The sequence below is a fragment of the Mus pahari genome, chromosome 5 (assembly GCF_900095145.1).
Source record: "Mus pahari chromosome 5, PAHARI_EIJ_v1.1, whole genome shotgun sequence".
Taxonomy (NCBI): Eukaryota; Metazoa; Chordata; class Mammalia; order Rodentia; family Muridae; genus Mus; species Mus pahari.
Genome location: NC_034594.1, coordinates 120,205,177 through 120,229,103, shown reverse-complemented (window position 1 = coordinate 120,229,103; position 23,927 = coordinate 120,205,177). Strand labels below are relative to the sequence as shown.

At 33.6% G+C, this 23,927-nt stretch overlaps 1 protein-coding gene across 4 annotated transcripts in view; it reads right to left on the bottom strand.

Annotated features, from left to right (window-relative positions):
* Brinp3 (BMP/retinoic acid inducible neural specific 3) overlaps positions 1-23,927 on the bottom strand; it is a 361,134-nt gene that overhangs the window by 124,564 nt on the left and 212,643 nt on the right. For all 4 annotated transcript variants that reach the window (XM_021198220.2, XM_029539331.1, XM_021198221.2 and 1 more), the window contains 2 exons: positions 6,036-6,141; positions 495-731 (listed from right to left, as the gene is read on the bottom strand). In XM_021198220.2, the coding sequence (XP_021053879.1) occupies positions 495-731; positions 6,036-6,141 (343 nt within the window). The remainder of the gene's footprint in view (positions 1-494; positions 732-6,035; positions 6,142-23,927) is intronic.

Sequence of the window (23,927 nt, the reverse complement as noted above, 5' to 3'; positions counted from 1 at the left end):
CTTCCTATATAATAAAAAATAATGGAAAATCTACAGACAATTAACATAAAATGGCTCTAAATTTAATTAAAAATGTGGTCAATTATGATGAGTTGTCATGAGAATCATGAGACTGTGAAGGCACACAGCAAATGCTGACAACTATTTCCTCACAAGTGAAACTAAAGACCTCCCAGAGAATTGCAGAGAAACATGAAAAGCATTACATGACAATACCATATATTAAAATAGCAATACAATTTCTTAATATGTGGTTAACTTCAAATCAGGAACAGGTTGTACTCCAGTACCAATAGCATATAAGAAATACATAAAACAACAATACCCTCAGTAAACACTTACCTTGCAGTAACAAATGCAATCTTAATATCCATACAAAGGATTGATAAAAACAAAAAACTTTCCAACCATGAAATGAAACAATGGAGCAATCAGTCCTTTCTTCATATTTTTGGGCCAAGACAAACTTGATGGTATTAAAATCTCTGTCTTACCTGAATCTTCAAAGTCACTGTTGTAAGCTTTCCATGTTTCTGTTATTCGAAGAAGATTCTCTTCCATGGCTTGAATATCCATGGAAGGGCAATTACATTCTGGGAATTTTGGACCACAGTGGCACCAGCAGTCATTATCCTTGCAGATAAACTCCCCCTCAGAATTACAAGCAATGTAGCTCAACGCTGCCTGTACAAAACGTTCCTGAAGGTAGTCGGGAAGGAGAACTTGAAGCCCTTGAAAGACAAATGAAATGATCAAGTTTGTGGCCTCAAATATAATCAGAAAGCACGTGTTTACAACACCTTGAGTAGAGAAGGTAAATGCTATCATTTTAACCTATGAATATACCTCTATTTAAAAACTATCATTAGCAGAATAGCCAGGGCTTTACAGAGAAACCCTGTCTCGAAAAATAAATAAATAAATAAATAAATAAATAAATAAATAAATAAAACTATCATTAGGAAAGTTATCTGCCTATAGAAGTTCAGTAATCAAAGGCTACAGGATTGTAAAGTCTCAAAATTTACACAAAAGATTATTGTTCTATTTAAAAAACAATCCTCTGAATCTTTGATGTAATTGATTAGGGCATTTGACAATGTTTTACAAAAACTGCCTCTTGATCTCAATACCTTCATTTAGCTTTTAGACTATCATTCTGTCAAAACTATAAAAATATAGTATCATTAGTTGTGTTCTAAGAGTTGCATCAAAGATAGGATGGTAGACCTCAACACAAGACACAAAGAAGCCTATCTTATATGATTCTATTGTTTAGGAGCAAGGACAAAAACTGAGTAGAGAGGAGCAGATGGCCTGACATAGTTTCTTCACAGTCCATTTCTTTGTTGTGTGCAAGTTATCCCTACTGATTCAGTTAATTACTTTATTAGATGCCAGTTTAGTAGTTACTATCTCTTTAGGAAATTGCTATGTGAAATAAATATTAAACCTAATATTTGAAACTTTCCATTTAATATATTTTGAGAAAAATATAGTTTCAGTTCCACAACTTTGGATACATAAAATCATTTTTTATAAAAGGATGAAATATTCTAACTAAGCCTCACATGATGATACATGCATGACACTCAGCAACTGAGAGGCAGAGGCTGGGAGATAAAGCATTATAGGCCACCCTAACATATAAGAGGATAGAGGCTAGCCTGAGTTAATTATGAGGTAGAGAAAGAAAAGGGAACAAAATGAAAAAAGTGACAGAAAGAAAGAAAGAAAGAAAGAAAGAAAGAAAGAAAGAGAGAGAGAGAGAGAGAGAGAGAGAGAGAGAGAAAGAAAGAAAGAAAGAAAGAAAGANGAAAGAAAGAAAGAGAGAGAGAGAGAGAGAGAGAGAGAGAGAGAGAAAGAAAGAAAGAAAGAAAGAAAGAAAGAAAGAAAGAAAGAAAGAAAGAAGACAGACAGGAAGGAAGGAAGGAAGGAAGGGGAAGGAAAAGGAATGGAAGGAAGGAATGAACAAGAGACAGATAGAGAAGGAGGGAGAAAGGAAGGAAGGAAGGAAGGAAGGAAGGAAGGAAGGAAGGAAGGAAGGAAAGGAGGGAGGGAAGGAGGGAGGGAGTGGGGAGGGAGGAAGGAAGGAGGGATAGAAAAAAGAATGAAAATAGAAAAGAAGGAAAGACAGTAGGAAGGAAGCAAAGAAGATAGGAAGGAAAGATGGAAAGATGATAGGCCTAAGAAAAATGGTTAGTAACTAAAATGCTTGATAGGAATGTTGTCACAATTATGTCCACACATGTTCACACACATAAGGGCGCATGAATAGCCACATACACATGATTATGCTTACACAACCCATGCATACAACATGCTCATATAAAAAAATAAGAAAAAAATCAAGATAGAAGTAAACATTTGGTAAAACTATATATAAAGAGTTGGAAAATTACACAAACACTGAATAGGTTTTTTTACCACTGAATTTTGATAATATTTACAGTTCTTGCATGAAAAAATCTATTAGCTAGTTTCACCTTGACTTTTATCTATGAACCAAGCTTGTTAAAATTAATCATTAATATTCAGAGGAAAATGAATTTAACAAACACATTGAGAACTGCACCCATGTCTCTGCATCAGTTAAGCATAATTCCATGTAATTGTCTGTAAATGAATTCTACATATTTACTTATTTGGAATAATATTTTATAATTTGTAATTATATAGAAATATTTATTAGAAAGTTTATTTGAAAGATCATTGCTTGGAATACTGAGTATGTGAAAATGACTGACATGCTACTCTCCTATCATGGGCAGTATATTTAATAAAAATAAAATTACTGTAGTAATGAAATAAAATGATACATGTAATTTAGGAGATATTACTAATTGATTTAATAATTTGCATTAGCCCTAGAAGAACGACAAACAGATCACTAAAGACAGCATCTGATCATTTATGTGACACATGACTTGTTTTCAACCTTTTGAGGTTTAGTTTTCATCTCATAGGGTGACCATGATAAATCACAAATAAAGCAATGAGAGACAAAGTATTCATGTAGTGTTGTATCAGTGTGAATGGACAATAACAAGGCAGAACAAGAAACATAAACTTGGAGTCATGTAAATTATATTTGTACATGAGAAAGAGGTTAATGCAATTAAATCATCTATATTTAAATGACATCTAATAGTCTGGAAGTACTTTGATGTTATTTCCTGGAGGGAGAATATATAGAGGAAATGTGAGTTTCAACATTATGAAACATATCAGAGGGCAGGAGTTGCTATATATTAGATAAAAGGAAATACTACTTTAAAGTTTACCTAGAAAATTCCTCACATCAATTAATTAAACCCAACATATCTTTTCAAATATTATCTGAAAGTTATATATCAGCTTCAAGTAAAGGAAAGCCATCAATATTCTTACCTCCCTACATCAACTATGAAATGTAATAACAGAATGACAAGAGACTGAAAAAGATTCAGTAGAGTCATTTAGAACCAACAGAGAGCTGGGCTTAAGGTCTCCTCATACTTGCTACTGAAAACCACAATAACTACCCCATGGCCTGTGACATCACAGAACCTGGAAGAGAATATACGATTGCTGCTTTCCTAAATCAGTATAACACATAACACCATTCTGAATAGCTATACTTATGACCACAGGGAAATATAGCTTTCAGTTTTCTTCAGAGAAATTTCCTTTGACCATAGACAGAAAACATTTCAGAAGTCACAACTATTAAAAATTAAAACAATTGGTATTAAACACACTGGGAAAATTACAAGGTCCAGATGTACAGAAAGTCTACTGATAATATCTCTTGTTTATTACAGGGAACCTGAACACATGAATTCTCAACAATAAGGTTGTCTAAGCAAAACCTAAAACAACAACAACATAAAATCTCACACTGCCTGGAATGTCACCATACACAGTGGAAAACCCAAAATGCACCTAGATTAAGAATTAAAATTTTATGACTACTGAAAAAGGAAGAATCAGTATTCAGCAGAATCCAGCAAGCAGGCACATACACAGGACTAAGCAGTCATGCACATACACACACACACACAAACACACACACACACACACACACACACACACACACACTTAACAGACATACTCACACACAAGCAACATTACATTAATCAGTGGTTTGTACTTAAATACATATCTAATCACATAAATATATAATAATAACAATAATAATCGGTAGTGAATTTGAGATAAAGCAATGAGGAAAGTAGCATTTAATGTGAATATAATACATGTAATAAAATATTAAAAAAATATTAAAATGTGAAGAAAATATAAGAGAAAGATCATTAAGATCTATGTACCAGCATATAAAAGAGATGCCTAGTGCATGTGCAGTTTTACACACACACACACACACACACACACACACACACACAAACACACACACAGGTATATATTATATATATACACCCACATACATCTTTGAAATCATGATTCTATTTCAAATTTCAGTATCCCAAAATATTTCATGTAATCATTATATTTTTATTAATTATATTATATTTTTATTAATTACATGTACTCATCTATTAAAACTACCTAAAATGTAAATTTTAACAAAGAATTTAAGTTGCCTATTGTACTATATTATAAACATTATTATATTTTATACTATATAATAATTGTAATGTAACACTTTTAGAATGAAAATCTTTAAAACAAAAATCGTTCCAGTATAAACTTTCATAAGAACTATTCATAAGTAATTTCACATAATCAAGTTTATTTTAAATGGTTTTCAAATGTTTATAAATTATTTTCAAATCAAGTGTAAATTGTTTTTAATTTTAAATAACTTTTGCATAAACTTCATTCCCTAAACTTAAGGTTCTTTTGCTTATGCTTTTTATATATTTACTTAGAGTCCATAATTTGATATGAAACACCCACAATATTAACTACAGTATATGTAAATCAAATATGTAAGTAATGAACTTTTATGAATTAAGAGTTGCATGTATAACTTCTATAATTTTTCAAAATATCTGTTCTGTATCTTTATAGGCAATGCAAGTCTACAGATTCTAGACAGGCTATAAATTGAGATATTTCCTGCTAGAAAATATTCATTTAATTTATTTATTTTAAAATTTTTATTTGTACACATCATCAATATATAATTTTTAATTATTTGTTTAACTATTCCATATGTATGTGTTTACTTACTTCAGGACATATACTTGTGTATTTTAGAGAATACACACACACACACACACACACACACACACACACATACAAATTGCCAGGGTCTTTAGCAAAACATCCTAAATTTAATCATCTTAGAATGCTATTGAATCACAAATCAAACTGAAGATACATAGTGAGAATAAACTCAATTTGATATAATATACTCTATATATCTACTTACTAGGGAACAAAGACATCATGGTCTGTTGTATAAATTTAAACTGCCAGTCCTATTTTATAGTATGAATAGAAATAATTACCAATTGTACAATAATTAATAAGAAAAATACATGAATTATTAAAGCATATAGAGTGAACATATGATGCACTAGAGAAGAATGGTTGGCATTTAAAACAAAACTATTATCCATACAATAATTAATTATTATTACTTAATTTGTGAAGAAAAATAAGTTGATATTTCTTCACATGGTCCAAATACCTTGTCAATAACTTTGAAAACCTACTACATATATGCTGAAACTTTTTTTTAAGACTTATTATTATTTTTAACCATATATTATTTATAGATAGATAGATAGATAGATAGATAGATAGATAGATAGATAGATAGATAGATAGATAGATAGATATACGAAATTGCAGGTGTCTCAGAACGCTAGGACTTTCAGATCCCCTGGATCCTGATAACCAGAGTTTGATGAGCATCCTTATGTGGGGTCTAGAAACTAGACTCAGATCCTCTGGGAAAGGACCAAGTGCATATAAAGTCATCTTTCCAATACCCACTGGCTTATTTACATATATGCAAAAGAAATTAAAACTGGATATGATATCCCCTAGATACAAAAAGAATTCATGAATATTTACCAACTTACCTTGCAACTGAATTTTATTCTCAGGACTCTGAACCAGAACAGAGCTGACAGAATCTAGGTTGTCATAGTTACTGCAGCCAAGAGGACCCGTCCTCGTTTCTGTTACCTGATTAAACAAAAAGAAAGTATTAACTTTTAAATAAATCATGCTGTTATAATATACTTTCTGTTGAGTATGCTTTTCTGAAACTGTAGTATTTCATGGTAAACATCATTGAAAGTTTTGATATGCAGAGGACAACAGCAAGAGGTACTTCAAAGCACAATGATAGATTAAGAAACATATTTCCAGCATTTTCTTTTCTCCTTTAGAGACGGCATAAATCTAATACATATAAAGATCACTTTGAAAAAAGTAAGTAACATATTATCATTATATTTTTCCAAAGAAATAACAGGTCAAACTTGTCAGTTCTATTGGTAATTTTTGACTTATATAATAATTATTTTAGTTTTAACTTGTAAATCAAAGACACATTCTAAGTCACTGTCAGAAACTGGCCATCAATTTTATGAAAATACATCCACCTTTATGAATGCAGTAACTTCTAAGCTGTTTGTCTTCTATCTGCTCAGCAAGAATCTGTGCATCTGTTCAGTTATGATCTTAACTCACTTTACCCTTTACATGCCCCTCTTCCAACCAAGTTTGAATGGAGTGTTCTCCATTTTCTCCATTAACTCTAATTTATTTTATTTATGTTCAAGAATAACCTCATGTGGAAAGATAACTAAGAAGGCCGTAGTTTTCAAGGCAAAGTTTTAGTATGGAGTTGTATATTATGGATACACAATTTTAAAATCTAATATTATGTGTATAAATTTGTTACCTTAAGAAGATAGTATTTACTGATAAGTACTTAATTTAGTTAAAAACTGTTTTAACAAAAGAAATTATTTTACATTATATTATATTGATACAGAAATCCTAAATGCCTTACTAGGTTTAGAACTAGGAATAGTGTCCACAAGTATTTTACTTTTAATGGAAAAATGAAAAACATACAAGTGAAATAAATTTAAATCTCAAATTATTAAGCAAACATTTTCAAATACACCCACATCCTGCAAAGGATAGAATATGTACCATGATTACCTGAAGTATTAGCCATCAGTTAAAATGTTAATATCTTATAGATTTCTCATGGACTATGTTTGAAACCAGGTGTCATTTTATAGATAAAAATAAGATGAAAGAAACTGACAGCAATTTATTAATGATTGTGGTTAGAGTTTTTAAAAGTGGGAATTATAATGTCAAAGTATTTTATTTTATTTTATTTATTTGGGAGACAGGATATACTAAAAGCAAGGAATCATATTATCTATATTATGGTACAAATTGATTCCTGGTTCAGAGTACTGGTAATGGCTGTACATGGACCTGCCATTGACTTGATGGCATGGGGAGAGCTAACTCTGTATGTCATGTGACATTTTACACTAGCCGTGAAAAGTAAAGTTGAACCTTGTCTAAAATTTTCTTTATAGAGAGCTTGCTATGTGAATATGATGAGCATGTATTTGATTCTGTCCCTGAGTGTTTATGTAAATTTCCTTTAGACTACCTATCATTTTCAGTGAAGGTACAAAAATAGTAAACTTTGGAAAGAGGCTTTCATATAGTTTTCAATATTTCTTTCAATTCCCTTTACTACGGTTTCCTTTATTTTACAACTCTAGAATTTTATAGAGCACAGATCTATTCCTAAATTAAAGAAACATTACTATAATTGTGTGAACAAATGATAGAGGCTTATGTTCGCTTAGATTACATGAAATGTGTACAGTTTCTCAAAGATCAAGTGTCCATAGATCAAGTCTCTCTCTCTCTCTCTCTCTCTCTCTCTCTCTCTCTCTCTCTCTCTCTCTTTCTCTCTCTCCCTCTCTCTCACTCTCTCTGTCTCTATCTCTCTTTATATATATATATAATTTTATATTCATTATAAAATATACAATTAAGCAAATAATAATATAAGAATGACAATTGCTATACTATTACATAATGTTGATTAAGGGAAGAAACATAGTCACATAGCATGGAAAAATAACACCCAGCAAAATAAAAGGATTTGTTCTGTGCCTAATTGAGGAATTTTGAAAATTAACATTATGTAAAAATGTATTTATTTATATTGAGTATAAATTACATTGCCTTGGATAATAACACATATATGCAATATTATATATTTTGTGTAATTATACATTAATTTTAAACTATCATAATTTTGATCACCACTCATTTTAGAATTAAGATGACTTGAGTACAATTTCTATTTATTTGTTTGTCCTTAATTTTTGTAGTGTTGAACATTAAATATTGTGTCTGGTGTATTATTAGCAAGTTCTGTTCCACTCACTAACAGATACATTTAATCTAACAATGCCTTTATTTTGGGGTTTTTACATATAACATAAAAATTAGGACATTTTTGATAAAAATAATTATGACTTCTTATGAATTCAAAATAATGTATGGTCATATAAATCACTTTTATAATAAACTATGCATATTATATTCAGATCTGCATTTTATGATGTTTCTAGAAATGCTAGAAGATACTCAAAAGAAAGAATTTCTTATTTCTTTTCTGTTCTGAAAAAGACATCAGTGTGTCTCTTTCCCCTGACAGTGTCTTGTCATCTTTGTACTCTTCTTTGGTTACATGACTACAAGACATAGAGAGTAGCAATATTATTATTTGTTCAACCTGCCATTTTCAATAAAAACAGTAATAAATGTCTGTGTTGGAAATGCAAGCAACTAGATAAATGACTAGCCCAGAGGAACAACTGCTAATATTTTCCCCACGTTTGCTTGTTTACTGTCAGAGTTTTATTACACATGAAAATACTTGAAATGAGAAGTTGCGGTTCAGAACTATTGTTTGCTCAGAGCACTAACACATTCACAGTTATTTTGTTTATCTCCTAAGATTTAGGATTTCTTATTATCTTGGTTTTATTTTTCTTTGAAAATTTCACCAAGGTATATATTGTGCCTTGATAATATCAAATCCTTACTCCTTCTATTTCTTACCAGGAACCTTCTATCTATCCCCTTTCCCTCATAACTTTCTGTCTTAATCTCTCTCTCTCTCTCTCTCTCTCTCTCTATATATATATATATATATATATATATATATATATATATATATATATATATATATCCTGACTTTGGTCAGCACTTCCCAGATGAAAACATGAGTAAGGTTCATCTATCAAGATAATCTGAGTAGATTCCCACACACTGATCTACCAGAACTTCATATGAACTTATACAAGCCTTCCTTATTGAAAAGATACACTTGTATTTTACAGTTAAATTTGGTTCTACCAATGTACTTTTTGAGTAATTGTACATAGCTTTGTTTATGTACAGATTAAGCAATGGACTGTTGATACAAACCAAGTAACTCATTTGCAAGTATATAATACCTAAGTGAGGAAGCTAAAGAGGTCATGAACCTGAAAGAGAATCAAAGGAACATTGGAGGTATTAGATGGAGAGAAGAAGCAATAGCATAATATGAATATAGTGACACTCAGGTATTAAATTCTCAAAAAAATTAAGCAACATACATTTCTTAACAAAGGCCTGAAAAAAGAATGACATACTACTATGTACTTTACAATTGGTTAAAAAAAGAGGAAAATGATAAAACTCCAAAATAACTGTTTTCCTAAAAACTCCACTGAAGAATATCTTCATAAATAGACAAAGACATAACCTAGGTGTTGAAGATAAAGTAACAATGAATATGCTATAAAGCATGCAAAGACATTCACAGTGAGGACATTCTCAGTATGCAGAACCTGTTAGCAGTGCAATTTACAATAATGTCACAATTGCTATCAGTTATTAATATAATGTGGAAGTAAATTGAGAGTTTGACTTCTGTAGCAGAATATTTAAGGCAATGGCATAAGATGAGGAGGACTGGTCTCAGAAATGGAAAGTTACAGAAGTAATGCTATGTCAAATCAATTGCTTATATTAAATGAAAATTAAGTGAATAGAAAAACTGTAAATAAGCAAGTAAAGACAATGCTCCATTGTTGCATTTTAAATTACTTAGGCAAAAGTAATTTACTGTCAGAGACCAGGATGATAGTTTCTGAGCGTGGAAGTAACAGTAAATAGATAAGAAGATTTGTTAACTTCTGAGAACTTTCTTTTGGATGTAAACAACAGCTGCTTGAATGGTCCTATTTTGAGCTCTCTGTTCTGTATTTATGTTATGTACAAACAACTAAGTTGGTTAATAGGTTAATAGCTTTTTTATTAATATTTTTGTTAATGTTTTTCAAGGTAAAAGTCATATTCATCTGAAGCAAGAGTTTTGGATTTCTATTTGCCTCTTTATGCATTTGTCAATCAATAATCCATGGATCAAAGACTAGAGAGACAGCTAAATGCTTAAGAGCATTGATGCTGTTGCAAAAGATTCCCAGCACTGAGATGACAACACATAATATCTGGAATTCTAACTACGGGGAACTAAGACCCATTTCTGGCATGTGAGGGTACTAGCCAAAACAGTTGTATACACGAAATTCAGAATCAAATCAATCGATCAGACAACCTAGTAAATCAAAGAGAGGTGGAGAGATTAAGTGAAAAACATTCCAGAAACCCATTTTTGAAATATTTCTGAGAATTTATATTTCAAACATTATTGAAAGCACTATGCTATTAATTAAGGATTAAGTGTTGAAGGCATTTTTCTATCCTACTCCAGCTTCTTACCATAGTTCCTATGCTTTATTATGACAATCATAATATGACAATCATAAAATGATAATAAAATCAATGCATCCCTTGTGTATTTAGTCCTTATTTTCTTATTAATAATTATATTATCTCTGGAATAGGGTAAGGATTTCAACAAATGATGCTGGCACAACTGGCAGTTATCATGTAGAAGAATGAGAATTGATCCATTCTTATCTCCTTTACTAAGGTCAAGTCTAAGTGGATCAAGGAACTCCACATAAAACCAGAGACACTGAAACTTATAGTGGAGAAAGTGGGGAAAAGCCTCGAAGATATGGGCACAGGGAAAAAATTCCTGAATAGAACTGCAATGGCTTCTGCTTTAAGATCGAGATTGACAAATGGGACCTAATAAAATTGCAAAGCTTCTGTAAGGCAGAAGACACTGTCAATAGACAAAAAGGCCAACAACAGATTTTGAAAAGATCTTTACCAATCCTAAATCAGATAGGGGACTAATATCCATTCCCAAATAACCCCATTAAAAATGGGGCACAGAACTAAACAAAGAATTCTCAACTGAGGAATATCGAATGGCTGAGAAACACCTCAAAAAGTGTTCAACATCCTTAATTATCAGGGAAATGCAAATCAAAACAACCTTGAGATTCCACCTCACATCAGTCAGAATGGCTAAGATCAAAAATTCAGGTGACAGCAGATGCTGGCGAGGATGTGGAGAAAGAAGTGCACTCCTCCATTGTAGGTGGGATTGCACGCTTGTAAAACCACTCTGGAAATCAGTCTGGCGGTTCCTTGGAAAATTGGACATAGAACTACCTGAGGATCCAGCAATACCTCTCCTGGGCATATATCCAGAAGATGTTCCAACTGGTAATAAGAATACATGCTCTGCTTTGTTCATAGTAGCCTTATTTATAATAGCCAGAAGCTGGAAAGAACCAAGATGTCCCTCAACAGAGGAATGAATACAGAAAATGTGGTACATTTACACAATGGAATACTACTCAGCTCTTAAAAACAATGAATTTATGCAATTACTTAGCAAATGGATGGATCTGGAGGGTATCAACCTGAGTGAGGTAACCCAATCACAAAAGAACTCACACAATATGCACTCACTGATAAGCGGATATTAGCCCAGAAACCTAGAATACCCAAGATACAATTTGTAAAACACACGAAACTCAAGAGAAACGAAGACCAAAATGTAGACACAGCTTTCGGTCTTTATCTCCAGCTTTTCCAGTTTCACTTTTGTTTTTCCCTCCGCCCTCTGATCTCCTCCCACTCCCCTCTCCTGGATCCAATCAGCGTTCAGCAAGAGCAGTGCATGCAGGCAGGGCGCTCAGTGATAGGCCAGTGACTCATCAGGCAGGCAGCACAGGATTGTTCAAGTGAGCGGGCTCAGGTTCTTGGTAAGTAGGGATCACGGGGCTTGGCAATGAGTCAGGGTGCCATCTTGGCTCTGTCGGCCGCTCTCACTCCCCACATCCAGAGATCTTCAGATGGGTGTTGTTGTTGTTGTTGTTGATGATGATGATGTTTGTTCGTTTTGTGTGTGTGTGTGTGTGTGTGTGTGTGTGTGTGTGTGTGTGTGTATGTGTAAATATGAGATTGAGAAGATATTATAACTGGGTGTGATGGCACCTATCTTTCATCCCTGCATTTTGGAGGTAGAAGCAGGAGAATCTGTGTTAGTTGAAGTCCCCTTTGGTCTACATAGGGTGCTTGAGGACACCCAATGCTACCTAGTGTCTCAAAAAGATTTTACAAACACTGCTACATATATCCATTAGATATGTACAAAACAGAGAGTATAAGCATAACTTATTAAAATAAAAACAATGTGAAGCAAATGAGTTTATGTGAATAAAACAATAATAGTTTTATAAGACTGTTACAAAATGCTAGGACATGGATTTATTTGGAGACACTACAGAATTTACTTTGTAGGAACATGATTATTTCAAAGTTTTTTCTTCTTGTTCTTGCCTCAAAGGTTCCATGCAAGGCTACAATGATTGTCCTACTTTTCTGTACCCTGCAAATTATCCTCCATCAAAATAAACACTGAGACTTCTCACCCACAAACAACCACATGCCAATCTATTGAGTGAGTCTGTGTGCACTCTTTGAGCAAACACTTAAAAAATAAAATTACACACCAGGATAGAAAATGTGTTTTTAGGTGCTCTTAAAGTGTCTATTAACGTGATGCATAATAGGTAAACTGGACACAATCGAGTGAAAGCCAGGATGCCTAATAAAAACAGGATTTCTTTGTGCTTGAACCATGGTTTCCATGGAACTTAAATGTTTGCTACTTGTTGGGCCATAGAGAGGCCAAACCTCTGGCTCACTCCTTGAATGTTATTTTTTTTTTATTTACTTTTAGATATTAAATTACAGCAACAGAAGCAACAACAACAACAAAAAAAAAAAAAACTAGAGAGGAGAGATCTACAGACTTTATGAGTGCCTAACTCTTGGGATATACATTCTGCAGGCTTAGGTTATATTTGTGATAGCTGTAATTCATGGTATTATGTAAGTGTAGCTTTGTGCTCTATTATCAATCTCTAAAAGGCATTTTGTTATTACACTACAACTCTCTGGGAGTCATGTGATATTTTCAATACAAACCCTGAAGAGAAGTAAACCTCTCTGCAAAAGAGCATGCACAGAGAACATAGACAGGCTGCCCCAGGGAAGGGCAGGGCTGAGCGTGCATCCTCTTATTATATGCATGTAATAAGAGTAACATGCAAATCCCGAAGTCTGTAGTGTTGTTGTACCAAATAAATTAAATTCTAGGGAAACAATAAGGCAAGAATTTATTGTACTTAATTTATAAATGTAACCACTTTGAAAAGTAAAATGTATGATTTTTGTTCTTTATTGTACATTCTATGGGCTATATTCATATTTATTTATCTATTTATCTATCTATCTATCTATCTATCTATCTATTTATTTATTTATTTATTTTTAGGCAGGGTTTCTCTATATAGCTCTGGCTGTCCTGGAACACACTCTCTAGACCAGGCTGGCCTCCAACTCAGAAATCCNCCTGCCTCTGCCTCACAAGTGCTAGGATTAAAGGCGTGCGCCACCACTGTCCGGCTTATTTTATTTTTATTGGTTATTTTATTTATTTACATTTCAAATGTTATTCCTTTTTTGGTTTTCCTCTGCAACCCCCCTGTCCCATCACCCCTCCCCCTGGTTCTGTGAGCATGCTCCCCTTCCCACCTACCCACTCCTGCCTCAGTGCCCTAGCTGGGGCATCAAGCCTTCACAGGAGCAAGGGCCTCCCTTCTCATTGATGCCAGATAAGGCCACATATGCAACTAGAACCATGAATATGAACTATATTTTTATTGTCTATTTTTGCATTTATTCATTCTTTCGTGTGTGTGTGTGTGTGTGTGTGTGTGTGTGTGTGTGTGTGTTAGTCAGAATACAACTTGATGATGTCAGCTCTCCTGCATAATATGGATTCCTAGGATAGAACTTTACTTAGTTCTCTGGGCATCACTGTATCTATTGTGCTCACTCACTGGTCCCAAATGTCAGGTTTTTATAGTACTATAACTGACCACCAACTTTAAACTGAATAATAAATAGTATTTCTAAAGCAATGTTCAGAGAACAAATATCACATTACTGTGAAGTAGACAGTATTTTAATCATTTTGATGGATAGTATAAACAGTGTTCTTTTATGAATGAAAATATCAAATTATATATTATCTGAATTCTAAATTATTATGACTAAATCTTCCAATAACAAGGATTAGAAAAATAAATTCAGACCTGCAACTAGTGATGTATGTTTGGGAAAGAATATACTCAGCCTGCTTTTGGTTGTTTTTCTGGTTTCTTTTCCAAATATCTTCAATGCCCTCAGATTAAAAAAGAAAATACAAATATTCCTGAACCTGAATATGTTATGTCTTTGTTTGATGTAATAATGAAGAAAGAAGGCTAGCAGAGACTTTGGTTTATAATCAAGCACATGACAAGATAAATACAAAATCTGTTTTAGCACCCAAACAGTAATAAATAGTTTAACTAATTTGTGTTAAGATTCAGTCCTCCAAAGTGGAGAACTGGATTCTGTGCATGGAGCCTTGGCCTGACAGTGAGAAATAAGCTGATGTTTCAGTAGGTATATATTAGAATTTCAGTTTTATATTTTGCTCTCTTTTGACAGAATAACTGAAAATAATTGAGAGTAAATGTCAAGCATTTGCATGAAGTTTCTATCACTGTGTTAGAGGACAGTGTCTGTGGAATCAAGGTCACTGACAGACCAACATGGTTAGGAGCTCATAAAAGCATACCCTGGCTAATTTGTCACTGTCAGAATGTCAGCAACATTCTCCCAAATAGTTACAGTGTATTGTTTTTTTCAAGACAGGGTTTCTCTGTGTAGCCCTGGCTGTCCTGGAACTCACTCTGTAGACCAGATTGGCTTCGAACTCAGAAATCCACCTGCCTCTGACTCCCAAGTGCTGGGCTTTGCAGTGTATTTAGACACCAATGATAGATAGAAGAATAGAAATAGGTGTTTGTGCGTGTATATCAAAGTTAATAAGACAATTCATAATTCTTCTTATTATGTTTTCTTTGGTTTAGAACGTAGTATACTATATTATTAGAATATTTCTACAAATGTCTTCTATCTCACTTTTTTAAAAAAAAGCCTTAACATAAAACTTCCCATTACTCCTTTGAGATTGCATATTTAATATTAACATTCTGAAATATTTATTAAAGCTCTTATTGCTTGTGTCTTTTGATGTCCAGCAGCATCACATATTTCTGAATAGATTTTCAGTGGCTTCTGACTTCAGTTATCTCTTTGTAATAGGACAAATCATGTGTGCACATAGACTGGCTGAACTTTCATACTGAGACTGTCATATCCATTCATTTATCACCCAATTAAACGAGCACCCAAGAGAACTGATGAGAACAGCACAGACGAGTTCTGGTCTTGAGCATCATTAGCAAGACAGAAGTAGATTTCTTGTTGCAACTGGCCATTACAGAAACAGTTCTGTCAATTCTTTTTTATCTGAATAAATTGGCTTTGCTCACAAAAAGTAAGCAGAAACTTAAATTCTTTTGGCAATGATAATCACCAAAAGTCAGCACTAGGGTTTCTTCAAGTAAACATGAACTACATAGGACTAGAGGAATTATGTAAGGAACATAAATTGTGTATATATTATTGAAATGCCAAAAGATATAAATAATCAATGTACAGATAAAATTTCTTTACAATATTTTAGCATGTTATTTATTGCTTCATTCTCCTAATTTCATTTTTTCAAAATGTTGCATGAAATGTATAATTTACACTTGTTGCTTTAAATATTAATGAAAGTATGATAAAATACAGTGTAAATGATTACTCATTTTAACACATTTATCAATTTGTTGCAAGAAATAAAAAAGTGCAATGAATCCATTGTGAACTCACACACATCTTTCTCTTATTTCTGATGTCATTCATCTTTGTGTTGTCTCTTCCTGACTACTTAATTTCTTTTTTTATATTAGACATTTTCTTTTGTTTACATTTCAAATGTTATCCCCTTTCCTAGTTTCCCCTCCAAAAACCCCCTATCCTTTCCCCCCTCTGCCTGCACACCAACCCACTCACTCCCACTTCCTGGCCCTGGCATTCCCCTACTCTGGGAAATAGAGCCTTCACAGGACCAAAGGCCACTCCTTCCATTGATTACCAACTAGCCATCCTCTGCTATAAATGCAGCTAAAGCCATGAATCCCACGTGTTTTGTTTGTTTGGTGGTTTAGTCCCAGGGAGATCTGGAGGTACTGGTTAGTTCATATTGATGTTCATAATAAGGAACTGCAAATACTTTCAGCTACTTGGGTACTATCTCTAGTTCATTCATTGGGGGCATTGTGCTCCATCCAATGGATGGTTTTAAGCATCTACTACTATATTTGCCAGACACTGGCAGAGCCTCTCAGTAGACAGCTATATCAGGCTCCTGTCAGCAAGATCCTGTTGGCATCCGCAATAGTATCTGGTTTTGGTGGTTGTCAATGGGATGAATCCCCAGGTGGGTCAGTCTCTGGATGGTCATTCCTTCAGTCTATGCTTCACATTTCGTCTCTGTAACTCCTTCCATGGGTATTTTGTTCCCCCTTCAAAGAAGGACTGAAGTATCTACACTGGTCTTCCTTCTTCTTGAGTGTCATGTTTTTCGCGAATACTATCTTGGGTATTCCAAGTTTCTAGTCTAATATGCACTTAGCAGTGAGTGCATATCATTTGTGTTCTTTTGTCATTGTATTACCTCACTCAGGTTGATATCTTCAAGATCTATCCATTTGTATAAGAATTTAATAAATTTATTGTTTTTAATAGCTGCATAGTACTCCATTGTATAAATGTACCACATTTTCTGTATCCATTCCTCTGTTGAGGGACATCTGGGTTCTTTCAAGCTCCTGGCTATTATAAATAACGCTGTTATGAACATAGTGGAGCATATGTTCTTATTACAAGTTGGAACATATTCTGGGTATATGCTCAGGAGAAGTATTGCTGGACTCTCAGGTATTACTATGTCCAATTTTCTGAGGAACCGCCAGACTGATTTCCAGAGTGGTTGTACCAGCTTGCAATCCCATCAGCAAAAGAGGAGTGTTATTTTCCTCCACATCCTTGCAAGCATCTTCTGTCGACTGAGTTTTTCATTTTAGCCATTCTGACTAGTGTGAGATGGAATCTCAGTGTTGTTGTGATGTGCAATTCCCTGATGACTAAGGATGGTGAACTTTTTTTTTTAGGTGTTTCGCAGCCATTCTATATTCTTCAATTGAGAATTCTTTATTTAGCTCCCATTTTTTAATGGGATTATTTGGTTTTCTGGAATCTAACTTCTTGAGTTATTTATATATATTGAATATTGCCCTCTATTGGATTTAGGGTTGATAAAGGTCTTTCCCAACCTGTTGGTTGCCTTTTTGTCCTATTGACAGTGTCCTTGGCCTTACAGAAGCTTTGCAATTTTATGAATTTTATGAGGTCCCTTTTATTTATTCTTGATCTTACAGTACAAGCCATTGATGTTCTGTTCAGGAATTTTCCCCTTGTGCCTATATGTTCGAGACTCGTCCCCACTTTCTCCTCTATAAGTTTCAATGTCTCTGGTTTTAGGTGGAATTCCTTGATCCACTTAGACTTGAGCTTTGTTCAAGGAGGCAAGAATGGATCAATTCACATACTTCTACATGCTAACTGCCAGTTGAGCCATGCTGTCTTTTTTCCACGGGATGGATTTAGCTCCTTTGTCAAAGATCAAGTGACCATAAGTATGTGTGTTCATTTCTGGGTCTTCAATTCTATTCCATTTATCTACCTGTCTGTCACTGTACCAGGACCATGCCGTTTAAAGACCAGAGTCCCAAAAAGACTGCTGTACTCCTTTGATATTTCTCAGATATTTTGGAAGCTTTACTGGAAATAAGGACATTCTGGTTGCAATAAAAACAAACATCATGGGCTGGTGAGATGGCTCAGCGGGTAAGAGCACCGACTGCTCTTCTGAAGGTCCTGAGTTCAAATCCCAGCAACCACATGGTGGCTCACAACCATCCGTAATGAGATCTGATGCCCTCTTCTAGAGTGTCTGAAGACAGCTACAGTGTACTTACATATAATAAATAAATAAATCTTTAAAAAAAAACAAAACAAAACAAAACAAAAAAACATCATGTCACAGAACAGCCTGTGGTTATAAAGACCTACATCTATGAACCTGAATCTCCATACTGGTCTTAATTATAGCCTCTTAGAAAGTTTAATCTTTCTGAAGAATAAAATCCACAAAATAGCCATCAATGTATGAAGGATATTAGTAATTTTAGATGGTTCTTAGTTTCAATTTTTTATTTTTTCAATATAAGATAACAGAACAAAATAAATATCTCATAGAAATTGTGATAATGTAGAACACCATGGGAAATTTTGATGAACATGAACCATATAACTATTTTCCATGCTTTGAAGTGGATGAAAGGCCAGAACTGTAATTTCAGTGAGATAATTTGAAATATCTTTCAAACATCTCAATGTTATTTCTCTTAGTTTACTCTAGAGCTAGTTTCCAGTGTTACAAATAATTTTATTGGTTTATTTATACTGATAATCATGTGTATCCTGTGCTTTAAAATTTATAATTATTTAGTTTATTAGGGCTTATGTCACTCTCTAAATCTAATACTAATCCATTATCAGTGAGGAAGCAAAAAATATACTGTTTGGTAATTTGTGACCAAATGGTTATTCTTTTTTAATTCATTCATTGCCCACAATAAAATGAAATAAATTGTACGAAGAAAATCCTTAAACTAGTACTTGAAATGAATTCAACATCTTTTCTACTTCATTTTAGTTTTCTTAAAACACCTCTGCAGAGTGACAGTAAAAATTAACATTTAAATATGTAAAGCAATACATTTAAAGTTCAATTTGATAGCATGCCTAATCTAACTGTTAGAACAAATTATGAATCCCAGAAAAGGAAGTTATGAGGACAAAAACAAAGAAAATACATTATGGTCATGATGTTTTTCTCAGTTTCAGAGTTTCCCATTTACCAACAATGTAAGAACAGCACATGTATGAAGTTACATTCATGGTAGTCTTTTCTAGGAAGTAAACATACAAAATATTCATTTATATTATTAGAGAAAAAGCTATATCCCCATACACACACACACACACACACACACACACACACACACACACACACACTGTGTGTGTATTCATGCAATATATTCTAATATATATATTCACATATATGTATACATAATCATATATATTAAAACATTTGTGAAGTTTTATATTAACCTGTTCTTTCTGTCTTTGTTTTATTAGAAAAAAGAACCATATACTTTGTCTTCAAAATTCACATTAATGAGGAGTTGTGATTATAATGTTGCAGAGATACCAGCTATCTTAAGTGAAAATTAAAAGTATACATAATAAACAAATCTGATCAATAAGAATACTTTTGTATTTAATACTTGATTTAAAATATTTAGTTTGTTAAAAACAAATCCAATTAATAGAAATATGCAATATTATGTGACAAATCAGAGAAAAATTTGACACAATTCACTAACAATAGGATATGCCCAAATCTCAGGAGAAAAGCCATTTAAGATCTGCTCAGGGGAAGAGAGTCGACTTTCAGTTACTTGGGAGTAATTCGAAAAATAATGCAGTGGAGTTGAGTTCAAGGCCGTTCAGATGGTGACTGGTCAGTTCCTGGAGTTCAGAGGCAGTTTCTACTAGGGTAGTTTTACAGAGACAGGTTGCAGAGAGAGAGACAGTTAGACACAGGTGAAGATAGGCTGATGTAGAGAGTGAGGGGGAGCCAGAAGATTAGAAAGGTCACTAGAGTTAGTTTGAGGCTAAGCAGAGCAATTGAGTCAGAAGCATAGAGAAACAAGTTAGTCAGTGAGTTTGCAGAGGAGTTTCATCTGAAACAGCTGAATTGAAACCGCCATTCCTAGCTCAGAAACAACTACAAAGGTGATAAATTTACAATTAATATTAGCAAACAGTTGTTAAAAGTAAACACCAATCCAGCTACCTTTGATCTAAAAGCTGTCTTGCCTGCTAGATATGGTAGGGCAATGCTGTAACAAAACTTGTAGGGGTAGACAAATAAGGTTTGATTTGAATCAAGGCAGCCTTCACAAGACAGAACACATAAGAACCCATTCCAGACATTGCTTAGAAGACCTAGTTCCATAGACTAGAAAGCACAGACACCTAGGGTAAAATAAAACAAAATAGATGAAAAATAAAAGCATCAATAAAATGACTCCTAATGATATCCTTTTATACTCTTAGAGAAACTTCATTTTGCAGCAGATGAGAATAGATTGAGCCACAGCCAGACATTATGCAGAGAGAATACTTGTAACACACAGCTCTAATAGGATATCTCCATCTCATTCCCCATTTCAGAGCCTCCTCTCATAGTAGCAGAGGGAGAAAAGAAACTTAAAATCCAAACGGGATGGAGAACACCAAGAGAACAAGGCTCTCTCAATCAACTGAGCAAAGTTTACAAGAGTTCCCTGAGATTACAGCACAAACCGTAGGCTTACTAGATCAGGACCAGCTCCTCTACTTATGTATGATAGTTTTCAATTTAGTATTTTTATGGGAGTCTGTCTTAGTCAGGGTTTCTATTCCTGCACAAACGTCATGACCAAGAAGCAAGTTGGGGAGGAAAGGGTTTATTTGGCTTACATTCCCATACTGCTGTTGATCACCAAAGGATGTCAGGACTGGAACTCAAGCAGGTCAGAAAGCAGGAGCTGATGCAGAAGCCATGGAGGGCTGTTCTTTACTGGCTTGCTTTCCCAGACTTGCTCAGTTCACTCTCTTATAGAACCCAAGACTACCAGCCCAGAGATGGCACCACCCACAAGGGAACCTCCCCCCTTGATCACTAATTGAGAAAATGCCTTACAGCTGGATCTCATGGAGGCATTTCCCCAACTAAAGCTCCTTTCTCTGTGATAACTCCAGCTGTGTCAAGTTGACACAAAGCTATCCAGTACAGAGTCTGAGTGTGAGACCATTTTCCTTTTATTGTGTCTCCTGGCTCATCATGATGCAATGTTTTTTGTTTTGTCTTAATTTTGTCATAGGTTGCTATTATCTCTTAGAAGACTGTTCTTCTAAGAACAGAAAGAGAAAGAAAGAAAGGGTGTGGAACTGGGATGGAGGGCATGAATAACTGGGAGGAGTAAAGGAAGTGGAAGCTGTAATCAGGATATATTGCAGGAGAAAATAATTAATATTTATAAAAGTAAATTATATAAAAACAATTGGTAAGAAGGGGAAATTATAAAAACAGGTAGAGAATAGTTATCTTGGAAGGAAGGAGAACAAAGAGAAACAGGGAAAGATTATGTAGCATATTCAGTTTCAATCTGCCTCTCAGAAATTTGAAATTCCTCTTCACCAGTAAGGACAGGTGAAATTCTTCTCTATTTTAATATAAATATTCCCTCCATACAAAAGCTTCATTCCATTTCTTTACTAATTCCTAATATTTTTCTATTAAGCAAAATTTATACCAATTTATTTTATATTGTATTTTATTTTAGAATTTGTTTAAATGTACAACCTTGGACAATGTGCATATGTGGTTCCCATCAGATCTTAGTGGACTTGAGTTACATATAAGTATGAGCTGCCATGTGGGTGCTGGGAATGGAATCCAGGTCCTATTGAAGAGTGCCAGAGCTGTAACCACTGAGATATCTCCAGTTCATAATCTGAAAGGTTTTGAAAATATGCTTTCATTATCCCAGTGTCCAAGTTCTACTCTCCATTCCCTGATCCTTTTCAAAAATTCTAGAATCGTTTCCTTTTTTTTTTTCTTTTTTTTGCAAAAAGAATATTATCAAGTGTGTGTTTAATTTGTTCCTGAGTTAATATATATCTAAGATATAAGGAATGATTTATTGTATTGTTGTTTTGTTGTTTTGTAGTTTTTGTTTTACCTGAATTTTCCTTGTTATACCTATGAATAGAACATGATCTTCCATCTTCCATTAATCTCCGCATTTGCCTTCAGTCGGGGGCAAATATATCACCAGCATAATAAGTCTCACCATCCATCTTTCTATACCTCTATGTGTGGAGAGGCACAGGGCCATGAACACTTATCCATGCTTTCCTCTGATCTATCTTAGCACTCTAGATTTATCATACATTCTGATTGGAAGCACAAAATAAAATTTAAAAAAAAATCATTATTTTGCATACAAAAATCCTTTACCATTAAGAATAATTTATTTTCTACTTTCTATAATGTTTTGAATTCTATCTTTAATAATTCTCCTTTGGTTCATTTATTATTTTCCAGTATTTGCTAAAAAGTCAGAAATCATTTGTATAGTCTATACTTCTTTGGAGGCATATATTAGATTTTCTAATTTTTTTTTGAGATTATCCCTCTATTTAAATCGCCTTAATTGTTATTTTATAATTTTGATTCTGGCTCAAGTAAAAGAATATTACTTCACATGTAGGACTGATGAGAATAGTAGAGTATGAGAAAGAGAACAACAGCATGGGAGTTAAAGTTACAGATATCAGAGTCCTTACCCTCTCCCTCAGGCAAAAATCAATCAGAGTTTTTGAATTAATTCTATTTTGGTTTCATTGCTTTTCACTGTTCATAAATCTGTCTCTTCTGTATAAATACAACATATCAAAAATGGTGCCACTTGCATTTATAAAGTAAATAAATACTGCTCAGTATTAAGCATATCATCAGTGTATATTAACATTCACTATTTATACACCTTAACTGAGTAATTAGTAAATCTTCAGAGCAATTCATCATGAACTAGAGGACTAAACAGTTAATTATTCACAGCAATTACAAAATCACAGGTGTAAAATTTTGTTTTATAAATAAAAATTCACAGATGTATAATCAGATAATTTATTATCTTTTAGAAAAAGACAATAGAAGGTACTATTGAATTCAAAACTAGGGACTAATTTTTGTTATATTCCTAATGAAAGTACACTATGTATAAGTTAAAACATGTTTATGTATTTAATTTAAAAAGGGAATGATTGTGTATCTTCTGGCACTTGTATAAATCACAATTGTTTTCTGGGTAAGATTACATCTCAGATGAGGTTTCAAACTTTAGGAGCAAAGGTGAACTTGTTTGAGAGAGAGCTAAATTGCTTTGGGCACTTTTAGTTGTGTGAAGGTGAAAGTCCATTTTTCATACACCTAACTAAAACAGGCTCGAACATTTCCTACTGACGTAAGTCACAAATGACTAATGCCATATATTTTAAACCTGACAGAATTATTATAGTTCTCAGTGAAACCTCTAAATTTAAAAGAATGAATCTTTTTAAGGAAAACAAAATTTCCCATTTATGACTCACAAAATTGTAACAGAAGTCTACAGTTTCAAAGTGAAGAAAATAAAGTTACGGTCCAATCAAATTTCTGTCTAAATTAGTATAGAATGGAGGGCATATCAAATAGTCATGCACATAAGGGGAAAGATGCTAGGAAGCTAATGCACTTTAAGATGTAAAAT